Here is an 18,576-nt window from a genome sequence, read left to right on the forward strand (position 1 = left end):
ATGGAAATATTTACGATTATGACAAGATTTTGAGTCGCTCATTCAGGGTGAAATCTGCAGTCATTAATAATTTATTTACCACGGCGGCGCAATCGGTAACTCATCTGCCGTTCAATCAATAGATCAATGGTTCGAACCCAGAACATATCATGTCACATTTCTGACCAAGATTGTATGAATTATTGTTTTGCCACCAAAAAACGCTTCTTTATAAAGAATATATATTGTCTTTCTTACATAATACATACACACATAAATGTCCTGGATGATTTTTGTGTGAATTTCATCAATGGAAACGTTGTTCCAACAATGTAAAGTGAAAGGTATTCCACACCAGCATTTTACCTGCAACCCTTCCATTTCAAAACACGTGTAGTTTAACCAAATGTCATGTTGGCCACAATCATATATTAACTTAACAATGATTGGATATCCATAAACTCAAAGAATGGATGTCATCATAAGTGCATTCAACAGTTTATTCTAATTCTATGTATGAGCACCACACTATAAAATTCAAAATAAGAATTTTAACAGATCCTCAAAAAGAACATGGATGATTCACTGTACAGAATTGATATACTCTGTACATTTTGCTGCCCTGTCTAACAAGTCGATGCAGGAGTTAGTCTGTTTCTGTATAATCTGTAGGGGCCGTTTGAAAGACGTTAGCATGGGACACAGCTTCGTAACAGTCCATGTAGAACTGACCTTAACCACAGATCTATAATCAGATTATTCTATCCACAATCCTAAATGAACCATTAGGTGGATGAACAAATATCTAACCCTGTATCAGTAGTTGGGGCTTACCGCCCTTTCTAACTGCCGTCGGCCATTAAGTATTCGTTTGTACTTCTGCTTACTTAGACTTGTAGTGTGGAATAGTTTTGTACTATTATAATTTAATTGGCCTGTTATAACTGGCTAACAGAATCAGTCACTCTCTCTCGCGCATCATTCTCACTCTTTCACTTTCTGTCCTTTGCAGAAAAACACACAAGCAAACACTAATTCCAACTGGCACATACAGAGATTCATTTATTTGCACGGACACATACACACACTCATACAGTGCATTTGGAAATGTTATGCTTAATTTTTGTAGCAAAGCATTATCATAATTTTGTGGAAACGTCATTTTGCAACAGTGCCTCTTCAACCTCAGGATGAAAAAATGTGGCTTGTCACCGAAAACCCCCACAGTTGATAGTTCATGTCAGAGCAAAAACCAAGTCATGAGGTCGAAGGAATTGTCCGTAGAGCTCCGAGACAGGATTGTGTCGAGCCACAGATCTGGGGAAGGGTACCAAAAAATTTCTGCAGCATTGAAGGTCCCCAAGAACACAGTGGCCTCCATCATTCTTAAATTGAAGAAGTTTGGAACCACCAAGACTCTTCCTAGAGCTGGCCACTCGGCCAAACTGAGCAATCGGGGGAGAAGGGCCTTGGTCAGGGAGGTGACCAAGAACCCGATGGTCACTCTGACAGAGCTCCAAAGTTCCTCTGTGGAGATGAGAGAACCTTCCAGAAGGTCAACCATATATCTGCAGTACTCCACCTATTTAATGCCTACCTCCTCAAGCCATTTGCACACACTGTATATAGACTTTCTTTTTTTATATTGTGTTATTGACTGTACGCTTGTTTATTCCACGTGTAACTGTGTTGTTGTTTGTGTCGCACTGCTTTGATTTATCTTGGCCAGGTCGCAGTTGTAAATGAGAACTTCTTCTCAACTAGCCTACCTGGTTAAATAAAGGTGAAATAAAATAAAAAAAATCTGGCCTTTATGGTAGAGTGGCCAGACGGAAGCACTCATCAGTAAAAGGCATATGGCAGCCTGCCAAAAGGCACCTAAAGGACTCTCAGACCATAAGAAACAAGATTCTCTGGTCTGATGAAACCAAGATTGAACTCTTTGGCCTGAATGCCAAGCGTCACATCTGGAAGAAACCAGGTCCGCTCATCACCTGGCCAATACCATCCCTACGGTGAAGCATGGTGGTGCAACATCATGTCGTGGGGATGTTTTTCAGCTGCAGGGAATGGGAGACTAGTTAGGATCGAGGGAAAAATCAACAGAGCAAAGGACAGAGATCCTTGATGAAAACCTGCTCCAGAGCACTTAGGACCTCAGACCTTCCAACCAGACAATGACCCTAAGGACACAGCCAAGACAATGCAGGAGTGGCTTCAGGACAAGTCTCTGAATGTCCTTAAGTGGCCCAGCCAGAGCCCGGACCTGACCAAACATCTCTGGAGAGAACTGAAAATAGCTGTGCAGCGATGCTCCCCATCCAACCTGACAGCGCTTGAGAGGATCTGCAGAGAAGAATGGGAGAAACTCCCCAAATACAGGTGCGCCAAACCTGGAGCGTCATACCCAAGAAGACTCGAGGCTGTAATCGCTGCCAAAGGTGCTTCAACAAAGTACTCAGTAAAGGTTTGAATACTTATGTAAATGTGATATTTCATTCTTTTTTATATATATATATATATAAAAAAATCTAAAATTTCTAAAAACCTGTTTTTGCTTTGTCATTATGGGGTATTGTGTGTAGATTGATGAGGGAAAAAAACGATTTAATCAATTTTAGAATAAGGCTGTAACATAACAAAATGTGAAGGGGTCTGAATACTTTCCAAATGCACTGTATAGACAGGTGTGTGCCTTTCCAAATCATGTCCAATCAAGTGAATTTACCACAGGTGGACTCCAATCAAGTTGTAGAAACATCTCAAGGATGATCAATGGAAATAGGATGCACCTGAGCTCAATTTCGAGTCTCATAGCAAAGGGTCTGAATACTTATGTAAATAATGTATTTCTGCAAAAATGTTTTTAAAAAAATGTTTTCGCTTTGTCATTATGGAGTGTTGTGTGTAGATTGATGAGAAAAATGTTTTATTTAATCCATTTTAGAATTAGGCTGTAACATAACATTTTGGGGAAAAGATGAAGGGGTCTGAATACTTTCCGAATGCACTGTAATCAATTTGAATTCATGACAATAGTGTTTGTTACCTTCTGATCGCTCATCAAAGTCCTCATCTCCCTCCTCTGAGGCCACAGAGTAATCTGAGTTGTTGTCAGACTGATCCTCCTGCCAATCTGCTTATAGAATGGAGAGAGAGGTACGGGGAAGCGACAGGATTAGCCAATCAGAGCGTTTTAGGACACAGACCCCTCTGTTTTCAGGGGAGAAGGAAGAGAGAGTTAAGAACAGATGCAATCACATAGACAGAAATTCACTTCAACCAACTTCACAAGAAAACTAAACTAGTCAATACCAAAATCATTAACAAGGTTGGGGTCACTTTCTTGTCAATGGGAAATTGTCAAACATGAATTGAATTTCAATTCACTTCCTGAATTGGAATTGACCCCAATGTTGTTAGAGACAGATAGGAGAGAGTACTGAGACAGTAGGAAGGAAACATCATGCCCATGCTTAATCCTAGAATACTAGTAGAAACAGCTAAAAAACACAGAAGACAGAGATGGGACATGGACAAACATGTAGTACAAACACAAACCATTAACACACACACACGCTCCAATATAACACAAAAGATACACACTCTTATCCCACACACCCTACCTACAACACACATAAACACACGTCCACATCCACACACAGAGCAGGTAAAAAAAGGTTGCATTGTGCAGCGCTGTTCTGTACCCCGTCTACTACCCCGTTCCTCCTGAGAGCCGTCGTTGTAGTTGACAGGCTTGCGGGTCCTCTTGCCCTTTCCCAGGTTACGGGCCAGGTCCTCCTGCTGCTGCTCATAGTGGTGTCTCAGCAGTTTCTCCCAGTAGTCTGGGTCTACTGACTCCTCCTGTTTAATCACCTCCCGCTGCACCTCCTCCTCCTGGACACACACACACAGGTTAGCAATGATGGAAGAACTCGTATACTAACACGCACAGGTTAGCAATGATGGAAGAACCCGTATACTACCTAACACCCACAAAGGTTAGCAAAGATGGAAGAACTCGTATACTAACACACACACACACACAGGTTAGCAATGATGGAAGAACTCGTATACTAACACACACCTACACACCTTATCAATGATGGAAGAACTCGTATACTAACTAACACCCACACAGGTTTGCAGTGATGGAAAAATTTGTATACTAACTAACAGGGACACACAGGTTTGCAATGATGGAAGAACTTATATACGAACTAACACACGCACATGTTAGCAATGATGAAAGAACTTGTATACACACACACACACACACACACACACACACACACACACACACACACACACACACACACACACACACACACACACACACACACAGGTTAGCAATGATGGAAGAACTTGTATAAAAACACATTCAAGTGTAATAACACAGACTCAGAAGTATGGGTCATCTCTCCTGTTCATCACCTTCCACAGTATCTCACACACACACACACCTCCTCCTCCTCGTCCTTGACGACGTATTGGGCCACTTTGAAGGAGCTGAGGTACTCGTTCATGCTCTGGATCTCTGTGTCCTCAGTGGACTCTGACTCCTGGTTCCTGTCCAGCAGTCTGTCTATGGCCTTGTCATCATAGTGGATGACCTGGCTGTCATCCTCCTTGTTGTCCCCTGAGACGGAAAGGGACAAGGAAAGAGAGTGGCGTACAATGAAAGAGTGTGTAAGAAAGAAAGACTGGAGAGGCCACACACATAGTTTCCAGGTTGTTAGTTTGAAGGAAAACAAGCGGACATTACGGCCCCCGACAACGGGAATGACTACCTGTTTGGAGTGGACTGATCTGGTTATGGTTAGTAGTTAGTGACTCACCCTCTCCCAGCTCGTCCTTGAACAGCTCCTCTGTTCCAAACTTGAGGATGTCATCCAGCTCCTGTTTGGACATGGAACCTGTCTTACTGCCCAGCCCAGGACGTACCACCAGGTGGGTCAACATCATCTTCTTCTTAGCCACCTGGAGGAGAGGAGGGGAGGATGAGAGGAGAGTTAGTGTCTGTCTTTTACCTACCCCTCTGTATGAGTCTGGTAGGCCTTGGTATACCTGAGTGATCCTCTCTTCCACAGACGCCTTGGTAACGAAGCGGTAGATCATAACCTTCTTATTCTGACCAATCCTGTGAGCTCTGCTGAATGCCTGAGAAAGAGAGAGACGGGAAGAGATTGGAAGAGAAGAGGAGAGGGGTGTGTGTGTGTGTGTGTGTGTGTGTGTGTGTGTGTGTGTGTGTGTGTGTGTGTGTGTGTGTGTGTGTGTGTGTGTGTGTGTGTGTGTGTGTGTGTGTACCTGGATGTCGTTGTGGGGGTTCCAGTCGGAGTCGTAGATGACGACAGTGTCGGCAGTTGCCAGATTGATGCCCAAACCTCCCGCTCTGGTAGAGAGCAGGAAGGCAAACTGAGGGGCGCCAGGAGCTGAGAGAGAGATAGAGGAGAAGGGAGAGAAAGAGGGAGGGAGGAGACAAAAGACAAATAGATACTTCAATTTCATATTTTTTCACAGTTAAAGTTAGTGTTCCAATTGTGCTGTTGTTAGTGTATCCATGAACCCATGCGTGTGTGTCTCACCGTTGAAGCGGTCGATGGCCTCCTGTCTCATGCCCCCCGTTACACTTCCATCAATCCTCTCGTACTTATAACCCTCGTTCTCCAGGAAGTCCTCCAGCAGGTCCAACATCTTAGTCATCTACCAGGAGACAGAGACAGTTTGTGTGTGTGTGTATGTGTATGTGTGTGTGTGTGTGTGTGTGTGTGTGTGTGTGTGTGTGTGTGTGTGTGTGTGTGTGTGTGTGTGTGTGTGTGTGTGTGTGTGTGTGTGTGTGGGTACCTGAGAGAAGATGAGCACTCTATGTCCTCCCTCCTTGAGTTTAACCATCATCTTTTGCAGCAGAGTCAGTTTCCCAGAAGCCCTTGTGAGGGCACTGCCCTCGTACATTCCGTTTGGAATCTTTGGCGCCTCCTGCAGGAGTTCAATCAATCAAACATCAGTCAATTAATGAATTAAAGCTCATCATCAAGCAGACTGCATCCAGATCAAAGCATCTTAACACATTCTGTTTAGTCTGTTAGGTTTAGAAATATAACCAACAAAATCATATACATTCAAGACAACATTTTCTTGTATACAAACACACAGATTGATGCCCTCCTTCAAGCACCGAATCAATGGTATGGCCCACGTCTCAGAGAATGGGTTGGAATCGTACCATTGCGGCTCCGGGAAAGAGGTAGGGGTGGTTGCAACACTTCTTGAGGTCCATGACCACGTTGAGCAGGGACACTTGGTTTCCTCCTCCGCGGGTGTTCAGGGCGTCAAAGTTACGCGTCAAGATGAACTTGTAGTACTTCCTGCATCACACAATTCAATTAATACCAGAAAACAAGAAATAGAATCCAACATGAGACTTCTGCAACACTACACTACTGACATTCAATCCTCTGTTTCCTTATTCTCTATACTTCTCCTCTCATTAGCATGTGCTAGCACTGATTGTACTGCACTGTTGAGGGAGATCGCAATTTCACTGCACCTTTTATACCTGCTGTAAACTGTGTACGTGACGAATCCAATTTGATTTGATTGCTACCACTATCCTCCCCACCCTCCCCTCGTCTTCCTCATCACTTACTTCTGCATGGGGCTGAGCTCCACCCGTAGGATGAGCTCTGTCTTGGAGGGCATGTGTTTGAAGACGTCGGCCTTCAGTCTCCTGAGCATGTGTGGTCCCAGCATGTCATGCAACTTCTTGATCTGGTCTTCTTTGGCGATGTCAGCAAACTCTTCCAGGAACCCCTCTAGGTTACTGCAGAGCAGAGAGGGAGAGAAGAGGAGGGGGGACTTTTGTTATTGTTTTGGTTACTGGATTTGTTCAAAAAGAAACATCAGGACTACAAAACACTAAGCAATAGCAGCACTCACACACACACACACACACAAAGATACACACAAAGACACACACAGACACACAGTAGTGTAGGCATACTGACTTGAATCTCACTGGGGTGAGGAAGTTGAGCAGGTGGAAGAGTTCCTCCAGGTTGTTCTGTAGAGGTGTACCAGTCAGCAGCAGCTTGTGCTGGAGAGGGTAGTTATTCAGAATCCTAAAGAACTACACAGAGAGAGAGAGACAGCGTTTTATACTTCAGCTGTCCTCTTCACAAAACAGGGTGATCGCTCATCTTTGACTGGTTATAACCATAACTATACTAATAAACACTGTATTCAGTATGCAAGGATATGTCATATTATAATGTTTATGGTACTGGTTATGGCTATAATGGTTATGGTGCTGGTTATGACTATAATGGTTATGGTACTGGTTATGACTATAATGGTTATGACTATAATGGTTATGACAATAATGGATATTACTTTAATGGTTATGACTATAATGGTTATGGTACTGGTTATGACTATAATGGTTATGACTATAATGGTTACGGTACTGGTTATGACTATAATGGTTATGGTACTGGTTATGACTATGACTATAATGGTTACGGTACTGGTTATGACTATAATGGTTACGGTACTGGTTATGACTATAATGGTTACGGTACTGGTTATGACTATAATGGTTATGGTACTGGTTATGACTATAATGGTTACGGTACTGGTTATGACTATAATGGTTACGGTACTGGTTATGACTATAATGGTTACGGTACTGGTTATGACTATAATGGTTATGACTATAATGGTTACGGTACTGGTTATGACTATAATGGTTATGGTACTGGTTATGACTATGACTATAATGGTTACGGTACTGGTTATGACTATGACTATAATGGTTACGGTACTGGTTATGACTATAATGGTTACGGTACTGGTTATGACTATAATGGTTACGGTACTGGTTATGACTATAATGGTTATGACTATAATGGTTACGGTACTGGTTATGACTATAATGGTTATGGTACTGGTTATGACTATAATGGTTATGGTACTGGTTATGACTATAATGGTTATGGTACAGGTTATGACTATAATGGTTACGGTACTGGTTATGACTATAATGGTTATGGTACTGGTTATGACTATAATGGTTATGACTATAACGGTTATGGTACTGGTTCTGATTTTATTTATTTAACCTTTATTTAACTAGGCAAGTCAGTTAAGAACAAATTCTTATTTACAATGATGGCCTACCCCGGTCAAACCCGGACGACGCTGGGCCAATTGTGCGCTGCCCTATGGGACTCCTAATCATGGCTGGATGTGATACAGCCTGGGTTCGAATCAGGGACTGTAGTGACGCCTCTTGTACTGAGATGCAGTGCCTTAGACTGCTGCGCCACTCGGGATGATTATATAATGGTTACGGTACTGGTTATGACTTTAATGGTTACGGTACTGGTTATGACTATAATGGTTACGGTACTGGTTATGACTATAATGGTTATTGTACTGGTGTGTGTCTAACCTTTGACTGGTTGTTCTTCAGCCTGTGGGCCTCATCCACCACCAGACAGGCCCAGTCTATGGAGCCCAGCACAGCCTGGTCTATAGTGATCAGCTCATAGGACGTCAGCAGGACATGGAACTTCACCGATGAGTCTTTCTGCAGGGGGACAGAGAGAGAGGGAGTAGGCAGAGGATTAGGGGGTAACAATAAAGATACAATGAGGGAGATAGAAAAAAATCAACAACAATAACAACCATGACAGCACCTTATCGGTCTTTCCCCATCCTCCCATCCCACTCGTCTCTCACCTTCATCTTAGAGGCCTTCTTGCCCCCACGGATGGCATTGCCCTCGAAGGAGAACTCGTTCTCTCTGATGACGGCTCTGCTGTCCTTGTCTCCTACGTAGGTCACCACGTACATGTCCGGAGCCCACAACTCAAACTCTCTCTCCCAGTTAATGATGGTGGACAGGGGGGCGCTCACCAGGAACGGGCCCTTTGAATGACCCTGGAGAGGTGGAAGGTCAGGGGTTAATAGGTGAGTGAGTAAAACACTTCAGGTGAATCAGAAAAAATAAGTGCCTAAGTCCGATTTAGATGCTCTGCCCTTATCCCCTAACACTGGACTGATCATTCACGTCACTAGGTATTTAGCAGAAGAGTAATAACTCAACCTAGCCTTCTGATAAGACTATGTGGACTTTGCTTGTATTTGTCCCAGCCTGCCTTTAGGACAGAGTCCCTCTTTTTGGACTCTTTTTCCCCTTTGATGGGCGGTTTTATTGTTTGTCCAGGGTTTGGCAGTACCCCCACTGAAATTATTGATAAGGGAAGGCAGACTGGAAGAGAGACACAAACTTACATACACACAGGATATCGCTCTCTCTCTCACACACTCTCTGAAACACATCGCTGTGGAATCAGATGACCACATCCAGCACACACAGACCCCAATACAGACCCTAACAACACACCTCTTTGTAGAGTGAGTAGAGGAAGACAGCGGTCTGGACAGTCTTGCCTAGACCCATCTCATCAGCCAGTATAGTGTCAGTGGCCTGAGCCCAGGAGAAACGCAGCCAGTTGAGACCCTCCAGCTGGTAGGGGTGCAGCGTTCCCCGTGTAGTGTCCAGGTAGTCTGGCTGATGGTCAAACTTGATGGTGGGCTGGAGGGGAAGTGGAAGATAAACATCTTCATTTACATCACAGAATCATGAATCAATGTGAATGGGAGATTTGGAAGATTCACATGAAAAGGAACAAGGAAGTAGCCGTATTTACATCCACCACAGGGTTAGCAGGGGGTTTCTCACTCTTCTTCACTTTAGCTATCTTCTTCAGCTTCTTACCAGGCCTGCCCTCATCTCCCAACATCAACTCTCTGAGAGAGAGAGATGGAAGAGTTGGTAGGTAGAGAAAGATGGAAGACATGAAGAGGATTAGATTATTGCTTCAGGTTACTTACTACAGGTTGCTATAGGTTACTATAAGTTGCTATAGGCAGAGTTGTCAGAGTTTTGTGTGCATGCATGGGTGAGTATGTGCAAGTTTTGTGTGTGTGTGTGCGCGTGCGTGTGCGTGTGTGTGCACCTGTGGTTCCAGTAGGTCTGCTTGTATTGGTCGTACTCTGGGATGTCCATCTCCTCACTCTCCCAGGAGGCCTGGTCGTAGGCCAGATCCCTCCACTTGATCAGGAAGTGCACGTTGTTCTTCTTATCCACACTGGAGAGAGGAGGGAAGGGGAAGGAGAATGATGATATTATGGTTTACATCTGTATTCATTTACAGAACTGACTGTGTAAGGAGGTGGTAGTATGTTACCTATGCTGTGGTGTGTTAGCGTGTGTATCCCAGGTGTGTGTGTGTGTTAGCGTCTGTATCCCAGGTGTGTGTGTGTTAGCGTGTGTATCCCAGGGTTGTGTGCGTGTTAGCGTGTGTACCCCAGGTGTGTGTGCGTGTTAGCGTGTGTATCCCAGGTGTGTGTGTGTGTTAGCGTGTGTATCCCAGGTGTGTGTGTGTTAGCGTGTATATCCCAGGTGTGTGTGTGTTAGCGTGTGTATCCCAGGTGAGTGTGTGTTAGCGTGTGTATCCCAGGTGTGTGTGTGTTAGCGTGTGTATCCCAGGTGTGTGTGTGTTAGCGTGTGTATCCTAGGTGTGTGTGTGTGTGTGTTAGCGTGTTTTTATCCCAGGTCTGTGTGTGTTAGCGTGTATATCCCAGGTGTGTGTGTTAGCGTGTGTATCCCAGGTGAGTGTGTGTTAGCGTGTGTATCCCAGGTGTGTGTGTGTTAGAGTGTGTATCCCAGGTGTGTGTGTGTTAGCGTGTGTATCCCAGGTGTGTGTGTGTTAGCGTGTGTATCCCAGGTGTGTGTGTGTTAGCGTGTGTAGCCCAGGTGTGTGTGTGTTAGAGTGTGTATCCCAGGGTTGTGTGTGTGTTAGCGTGTGTACCCCAGGTCTGTGTGTGTTAGCGTGTGTATCCCAGGTGTGTGTGTGTTAGCGTGTGTATCCCAGGTGTGTGTGTGTTAGCGTGTATATCCCAGGCGTGTGTGTGTTAGCGTGTGTATCCCAGGTGTGTGTGTGTGTTAGCGTCTGTATCCCAGGTGTGTGTGTGTTAGCGTGTGTATCCCAGGGTTGTGTGCGTGTTAGCGTGTGTACCCCAGGTGTGTGTGCGTGTTAGCGTGTGTATCCCAGGTGTGTGTGCGTGTTAGCGTGTGTAACCCAGGTGTGTGTGCGTGTTAGCGTGTGTATCCCAGGTGTGTGTGTGTTAGCGTGTGTATCCCAGGTGTGTGTGTGTTAGCGTGTGTATCCCAGGTGTGTGTGTGTTAGCGTGTGTATCCCAGGTGTGTGTGTGTTAGCGTGTGTATCCCAGGGTTGTGTGCGTGTTAGCGTGTGTACCCCAGGTGTGTGTGCGTGTTAGCGTGTGTATCCCAGGTGTGTGTGCGTGTTAGCGTGTGTACCCCAGGTGTGTGTGTTAGCGTGTGTATCCCAGGTGTGTGTGTGTTAGCGTGTGTATCCCAGGTGTGTGTGTGTTAGCGTGTATATCCAAGGCGTGTGTGTGTTAGCGTGTGTATCCCAGGTGTGTGTGTGTTAGCGTGTGTATCCCAGGTGTGTGTATGTTAGCGTGTGTATCCCAGGTGTGTGTGTATGTTAGCGTGTGTATCCCAGGTGTGTGCGTGTGTGTGTTAGCATGTGTATCCCAGGTGTGTGCGTGTGTGCGTTAGCGTGTGTATCCCAGGTGTGTGTGTGTGTGTGTTAGCGTGTGTATCCCAGGTGTGTGTGTTAGCATGTGTATCCCAGGTGTGTGCGTGTGTGTGTTAGCGTGTGTATCCTAGGTGTGTGCGTGTGTATCCCAGGTGTGTGCGTGTGTGTGTTTGCGTGTGTATCCCAGGTGTGTGTGTGTGTTAGCGTGTGTATCCCAGGGTTGTGTGCGTGTTAGCGTGTGTACCCCAGGTGTGTGTATCCCAGGTGTGTGTGTGTTAGCGTGTGTATCCCAGGGTTGTGTGTGTGTTAGCATGTGTACCCCAGGTGTGTGTGTTAGCGTGTGTATCCCAGGTGTGTGTGTGTTAGCGTGTGTATCCCAGGTGTGTGTGTGTTAGCGTGTATATCCCAGGCGTGTGTGTGTTAGCGTGTGTATCCCAGGTGTGTGTGTGTTAGCGTGTGTATCCCAGGCGTGTGTATGTTAGCGTGTGTATCCCAGGTGTGTGTGTATGTTAGCGTGTGTATCCCAGGTGTGTGCGTGTGTGTGTTAGCATGTGTATCCCAGGTGTGTGCGTGTGTGCGTTAGCGTGTGTATCCCAGGTGTGTGTGTGTTAGCGTGTATATCCAAGGCGTGTGTGTGTTAGCGTGTGTATCCCAGGTGTGTGTGTGTTAGCGTGTGTATCCCAGGCGTGTGTATGTTAGCGTGTGTATCCCAGGTGTGTGTGTATGTTAGCGTGTGTATCCCAGGTGTGTGCGTGTGTGTGTTAGCATGTGTATCCCAGGTGTGTGCGTGTGTGCGTTAGCGTGTGTATCCCAGGTGTGTGTGTGTGTGTGTTAGCGTGTGTATCCCAGGTGTGTGTGTTAGCATGTGAATCCCAGGTGTGTGCGTGTGTGTGTTAGCGTGTGTATCCTAGGTGTGTGTGTGTTAACGTGTATATCCCAGGTGTGTGTGTTAGCGTGTGTACCCCAGGTGTGTGTGTTAGCGTGTGTATCCCAGGTGTTTGTGTGTTAGCGTGTGTATCACAGGTGTGTGTGTGTTAGCGTGTATATCCAAGGCGTGTGTGTGTTAGCGTGTCTATCCCAGGTGTGTGTGTGTTAGCGTGTGTATCCCAGGCGTGTGTATGTTAGCATGTGTATCCCAGGTGTGTGTGTATGTTAGCGTGTGTATCCCAGGTGTGTGCGTGTGTGTGTTAGCATGTGTATCCCAGGTGTGTGCGTGTGTGCGTTAGCGTGTGTATCCCAGTTGTGTGCGTGTGTGTGTTAGCGTGTGTATCCCAGGTGTGTGTGTTAGCATGTGTATCCCAGGTGTGTGCGTGTGTGTGTTTGCGTGTGTATCCCAGGTGTGTGTGTGTGTTAGCGTGTGTATCCCAGGGTTGTGTGCGTGTTAGCGTGTGTATCCCAGGTGTGTGTGTGTGTGTGTTTGCGTGTGTATCCCAGGTGTGTGTGTGTGTTAGCGTGTGTATCCCAGGGTTGTGTGCGTGTTAGCGTGTGTACCCCAGGTGTGTGTGTGTGTTAGCGTGTGTATCCCAGGTGTGTGTGTGTTAGCGTGTGTATCCCAGGTGTGTGTGTGTTAGCGTGTATATCCCAGGTGTGTGTGTGTTAGCGTGTGTATCCCAGGTGTGTGTGTGTTAGCGTGTATATCCCAGGTGTGTGTGTTAGCGTGTGTATCCCAGGTGAGTGTGTGTTAGCGTGTGTATCCCAGGTGTGTGTGTGTTAGCGTGTGTATCCCAGGTGTGTGTGTGTTAGCGTGTGTATCCCAGGTGTGTGTGTGTTAACGTGTGTATCCCAGGGTTGTGTGTGTGTTAGCGTGTGTACCCCAGGTGTGTGCGTGTTAGCGTGTGTATCCCAGGTGTGTGTGTGTTAGCGTGTATATCCCAGGTGTGTGTGTTAGCGTGTGTATCCCAGGTGAGTGTGTGTTAGCGTGTGTATCCCAGGTGTGTGTGTGTTAGCGTGTGTATCCCAGGTGTGTGTGTGTTAGCGTGTATATCCCAGGTGTGTGTGTTAGCGTGTGTATCCCAGGTGTGTGTGTGTTAGCGTGTGTATCCCAGGTGTGTGTGCGTGTTAGCGAGTATATCCCAGGCGTGTGTGTGTTAGCGTGTGTATCCCAGGTGTGTGTGTGTTAGCGTGTGTATCCCAGGCGTGTGTATGTTAGCGTGTGTATCCCAGGTGTGTGTGTGTGTTAGCGTGTGTATCCCAGGTGTGTGCGTGTGTGCGTTAGCATGTGTATCCCAGGTGTGTGCGTTAGCGTGTGTATCCCAGGTGTGTGCGTGTGTGTGTTAGCGTGTGTATCCTAGGTGTGTGCGTGTGTATCCCAGGTGTGTGCGTGTGTGTGTTTGCGTGTGTATCCCAGGTGTGTGTGTGTGTTAGCGTGTGTATCCCAGGGTTGTGAGCGTGTTAGCGTGTGTACCCCAGGTGTGTGTGTGTGTTAGCGTGTGTATCCCAGGTGTGTGTGTGTTAGCGTGTGTATCCCAGGTGTGTGTGTGTTAGCGTGTATATCCCAGGTGTGTGTGTGTCAGCGTGTGTATCCCAGGTGTGTGTGTGTTAGCGTGTATATCCCAGGTGAGTGTGTGTTAGCGTGTGTATCCCAGGTGTGTGTGTGTTAGCGTGTGTATCCCAGGTGTGTGTGTGTTAGCGTGTGTATCCCAGGTGTGTGTGTGTTAGCGTGTGTATCCCAGGGTTGTGTGTGTGTTAGCGTGTGTACTACAGGTGTGCGTGTTAGCGTGTGTATCCCAGGTGTGTGTGTGTTAGCGTGTATATCCCAGGTGTGTGTGTTAGCGTGTGTATCCCAGGTGAGTGTGTGTTAGCGTGTGTATCCCAGGTGTGTGTGTGTTAGCGTGTGTATCCCAGGTGTGTGTGTGTTAGCGTGTATATCCCAGGTGTGTGTGTTAGCGTGTGTATCCCAGGTGTGTGTGTGTTAGCGTGTGTATCCCAGGTGTGTGTGCGTGTTAGCGTGTGTACCCCAGGTGTGTGTGCGTGTTAGCGTGTGTATCCCAGGTGTGTGTGCGTGTTAGCGTGTGTATCCCAGGTGTGTGTGCGTGTTAGCGTGTGTATCCCAGGTGTGTGTGCGTGTTAGCGTGTGTATCCCAGGTGTGTGTGTGTTAGCGTGTATATCCCAGGTGTGTGTGTGTTAGCGTGTGTATCCCAGGTGTGTGTGTGTTAGCGTGTATATCCCAGGTGTGTGTGTTAGCGTGTGTATCCCAGGTGAGTGTGTGTTAGCGTGTGTATCCCAGGTGTGTGTGTGTTAGCGTGTGTATCCCAGGTGTGTGTGTGTTAGCGTGTGTATCCCAGGTGTGTGTGTGTTAACGTGTGTATCCCAGGGTTGTGTGTGTGTTAGCGTGTGTACCCCAGGTGTGTGCGTGTTAGCGTGTGTATCCCAGGTGTGTGTGTGTTAGCGTGTATATCCCAGGTGTGTGTGTTAGCGTGTGTATCCCAGGTGAGTGTGTGTTAGCGTGTGTATCCCAGGTGTGTGTGTGTTAGCGTGTGTATCCCAGGTGTGTGTGTGTTAGCGTGTATATCCCAGGTGTGTGTGTTAGCGTGTGTATCCCAGGTGTGTGTGTGTTAGCGTGTGTATCCCAGGTGTGTGTGCGTGTTAGCGAGTATATCCCAGGCGTGTGTGTGTTAGCGTGTGTATCCCAGGTGTGTGTGTGTTAGCGTGTGTATCCCAGGCGTGTGTATGTTAGCGTGTGTATCCCAGGTGTGTGTGTGTGTTAGCGTGTGTATCCCAGGTGTGTGCGTGTGTGCGTTAGCATGTGTATCCCAGGTGTGTGCGTTAGCGTGTGTATCCCAGGTGTGTGCGTGTGTGTGTTAGCGTGTGTATCCTAGGTGTGTGCGTGTGTATCCCAGGTGTGTGCGTGTGTGTGTTTGCGTGTGTATCCCAGGTGTGTGTGTGTGTTAGCGTGTGTATCCCAGGGTTGTGTGCGTGTTAGCGTGTGTACCCCAGGTGTGTGTGTGTGTTAGCGTGTGTATCCCAGGTGTGTGTGTGTTAGCGTGTGTATCCCAGGTGTGTGTGTGTTAGCGTGTATATCCCAGGTGTGTGTGTGTTAGCGTGTGTATCCCAGGTGTGTGTGTGTTAGCGTGTATATCCCAGGTGAGTGTGTGTTAGCGTGTGTATCCCAGGTGTGTGTGTGTTAGCGTGTGTATCCCAGGTGTGTGTGTGTTAGCGTGTGTATCCCAGGTGTGTGTGTGTTAGCGTGTGTATCCCAGGGTTGTGTGTGTGTTAGCATGTGTACCCCAGGTGTGCGTGTTAGCGTGTGTATCCCAGGTGTGTGTGTGTTAGCGTGTATATCCCAGGTGTGTGTGTTAGCGTGTGTATCCCAGGTGAGTGTGTGTTAGCGTGTGTATCCCAGGTGTGTGTGTGTTAGCGTGTGTATCCCAGGTGTGTGTGTGTTAGCGTGTATATCCCAGGTGTGTGTGTTAGCGTGTGTATCCCAGGTGTGTGTGTGTTAGCGTGTGTATCCCAGGTGTGTGTGCGTGTTAGCGTGTGTACCCCAGGTGTGTGTGCGTGTTAGCGTGTGTATCCCAGGTGTGTGTGCGTGTTAGCGTGTGTATCCCAGGTGTGTGTGCGTGTTAGCGTGTGTATCCCAGGTGTGTGTGCGTGTTAGCGTGTGTATCCCAGGTGTGTGTGTGTTAGCGTGTGTATCCCAGGTGTGTGTGTGTTAGCGTGTGTATCCCAGATGTGTGTGTGTTAGCGTGTGTATCCCAGGTGTGTGTGTGTTAGCGTGTGTATCCCAGGTGAGTGTGTGTTAGCGTGTGTATCCCAGGTGTGTGTGTTAGCGTGTGTATCCCAGGTGTGTGTGTGTTAGCGTGTATATCCCAGGTGTGTGTGTGTTAGCGTGTGTATCCCAGGTGAGTGTGTGTTAGCGTGTGTATCCCAGGTGTGTGTGTGTTAGCGTGTGTTTCCCAGGTGTGTGTGTGTTAGCGTGTATATCCCAGGTGTGTGTGTTAGCGTGTGTATCCCAGGTGAGTGTGTGTTAGCGTGTGTATCCCAGGTGTGTGTGTGTTAGCGTGTGTATCCCAGGTGTGTGTGTGTTAGCGTGTGTATCCCAGGTGTGTGTGTGTTAGCGTGTGTATCCCAGGTGTGTGTGTGTTAGCGTGTGTAACCCAGGGTTGTGTGTGTGTTAGCGTGTGTACCCCAGGTGTGTGTGCTAGCGTGTGTATCCCAGGTGTGTGTGTGTTAGCGTGTGTATCCCAGGTGTGTGTGTGTTAGCGTGTATATCCAAGGCGTGTGTGTGTTAGCGTGTGTATCCCAGGTGTGTGTGTGTTAGCGTGTGTATCCCAGGCGTGTGTATGTTAGCGTGTGTATCCCAGGTGTGTGTGTATGTTAGCGTGTGTATCCCAGGTGTGCGCGTGTGTGTGTTAGCATGTGTATCCCAGGTGTGTGCGTGTGTGCGTTAGCGTGTGTATCCCAGGTGTGTGTGTGTGTGTGTTAGCGTGTGTATCCCAGGTGTGTGTGTTAGCATGTGTATCCCAGGTGTGTGCGTGTGTATCCCAGGTGTGTGTGTGTTAGCGTGTGTTTCCCAGGTGTGTGTGTGTTAGCGTGTATATCCCAGGTGTGTGTGTTAGCGTGTGTATCCCAGGTGAGTGTGTGTTAGCGTGTGTATCCCAGGTGTGTGTGTGTTAGCGTGTGTATCCCAGGTGTGTGTGTGTTAGCGTGTGTATCCCAGGTGTGTGTGTGTTAGCGTGTGTATCCCAGGTGTGTGTGTGTTAGCGTGTGTAACCCAGGGTTGTGTGTGTGTTAGCGTGTGTACCCCAGGTGTGTGTGCTAGCGTGTGTATCCCAGGTGTGTGTGTGTTAGCGTGTGTATCCCAGGTGTGTGTGTGTTAGCGTGTATATCCAAGGCGTGTGTGTGTTAGCGTGTGTATCCCAGGTGTGTGTGTGTTAGCGTGTGTATCCCAGGCGTGTGTATGTTAGCGTGTGTATCCCAGGTGTGTGTGTATGTTAGCGTGTGTATCCCAGGTGTGCGCGTGTGTGTGTTAGCATGTGTATCCCAGGTGTGTGCGTGTGTGCGTTAGCGTGTGTATCCCAGGTGTGTGTGTGTGTGTGTTAGCGTGTGTATCCCAGGTGTGTGTGTTAGCATGTGTATCCCAGGTGTGTGCGTGTGTGTGTTAGCGTGTGTATCCTAGGTGTGTGCGTGTGTATCCCAGGTGTGTGCGTGTGTGTGTTTGCGTGTGTATCCCAGGTGTGTGTGTGTGTTAGCGTGTGTATCCCAGGGTTGTGTGCGTGTTAGCGTGTGTACCCCAGGTGTGTGTGTGTGTGTTAGCGTGTGTATCCCAGGTGTGTGTGTGTTAGCGTGTGTATCCCAGGGTTGTGTGTGTGTTAGCGTGTGTACCCCAGGTGTGTGTGTTAGCGTGTGCATCCCAGGTGTGTGTGTGTTAGCGTGTGTATCCCAGGTGTGTGTGTGTTAGCGTGTATATCCCAGGCGTGTGTGTGTTAGCGTGTGTATCCCAGGTGTGTGTGTGTTAGCGTGTGTATCCCAGGTGTGTGTGTGTTAGCGTGTATATCCCAGGTGAGTGTGTGTTAGCGTGTGTATCCCAGGTGTGTGTGTGTTAGCGTGTGTATCCCAGGTGTGTGTGTGTTAGCGTGTGTATCCCAGGTGTGTGTGTGTTAGCGTGTGTATCCCAGGGTTGTGTGTGTGTTAGCGTGTGTACCCCAGGTGTGCGTGTTAGCGTGTGTATCCCAGGTGTGTGTGTGTTAGAGTGTATATCCCAGGTGTGTGTGTTAGCGTGTGTATCCCAGGTGAGTGTGTGTTAGCGTGTGTATCCCAGGTGTGTGTGTGTTAGCGTGTGTATCCCAGGTGTGTGTGTGTTAGCGTGTATATCCCAGGTGTGTGTGTTAGCGTGTGTATCCCAGGTGTGTGTGTGTTAGCGTGTGTATCCCAGGTGTGTGTGCGTGTTAGCGTGTGTACCCCAGGTGTGTGTGCGTGTTAGCGTGTGTATCCCAGGTGTGTGTGCGTGTTAGCGTGTGTATCCCA

At 47.5% G+C, this 18,576-nt stretch overlaps 1 protein-coding gene across 1 annotated transcript in view; it reads right to left on the bottom strand.

Annotated features, from left to right (window-relative positions):
- Positions 1-18,576, bottom strand: part of LOC129857223 (chromodomain-helicase-DNA-binding protein 4-like) — a 65,551-nt gene that overhangs the window by 13,197 nt on the left and 33,778 nt on the right. Inside the window, exons 13-28 of the mRNA XM_055925264.1 lie at positions 10,002-10,133; positions 9,693-9,792; positions 9,386-9,577; positions 8,719-8,919; positions 8,429-8,566; positions 6,984-7,105; positions 6,626-6,799; positions 6,203-6,344; positions 5,824-5,955; positions 5,565-5,682; positions 5,287-5,411; positions 5,047-5,139; positions 4,818-4,959; positions 4,443-4,618; positions 3,687-3,876; positions 3,029-3,115 (exon numbers count right to left, since the gene is read on the bottom strand). Of these exons, the coding sequence (XP_055781239.1) occupies positions 3,029-3,115; positions 3,687-3,876; positions 4,443-4,618; positions 4,818-4,959; positions 5,047-5,139; positions 5,287-5,411; positions 5,565-5,682; positions 5,824-5,955; positions 6,203-6,344; positions 6,626-6,799; positions 6,984-7,105; positions 8,429-8,566; positions 8,719-8,919; positions 9,386-9,577; positions 9,693-9,792; positions 10,002-10,133 (2,264 nt within the window). The remainder of the gene's footprint in view (positions 1-3,028; positions 3,116-3,686; positions 3,877-4,442; positions 4,619-4,817; positions 4,960-5,046; positions 5,140-5,286; positions 5,412-5,564; positions 5,683-5,823; positions 5,956-6,202; positions 6,345-6,625; positions 6,800-6,983; positions 7,106-8,428; positions 8,567-8,718; positions 8,920-9,385; positions 9,578-9,692; positions 9,793-10,001; positions 10,134-18,576) is intronic.

This window comes from Salvelinus fontinalis, chromosome 6, assembly GCF_029448725.1.
Source record: "Salvelinus fontinalis isolate EN_2023a chromosome 6, ASM2944872v1, whole genome shotgun sequence".
In the NCBI taxonomy this organism is placed as follows: Eukaryota; Metazoa; Chordata; class Actinopteri; order Salmoniformes; family Salmonidae; genus Salvelinus; species Salvelinus fontinalis.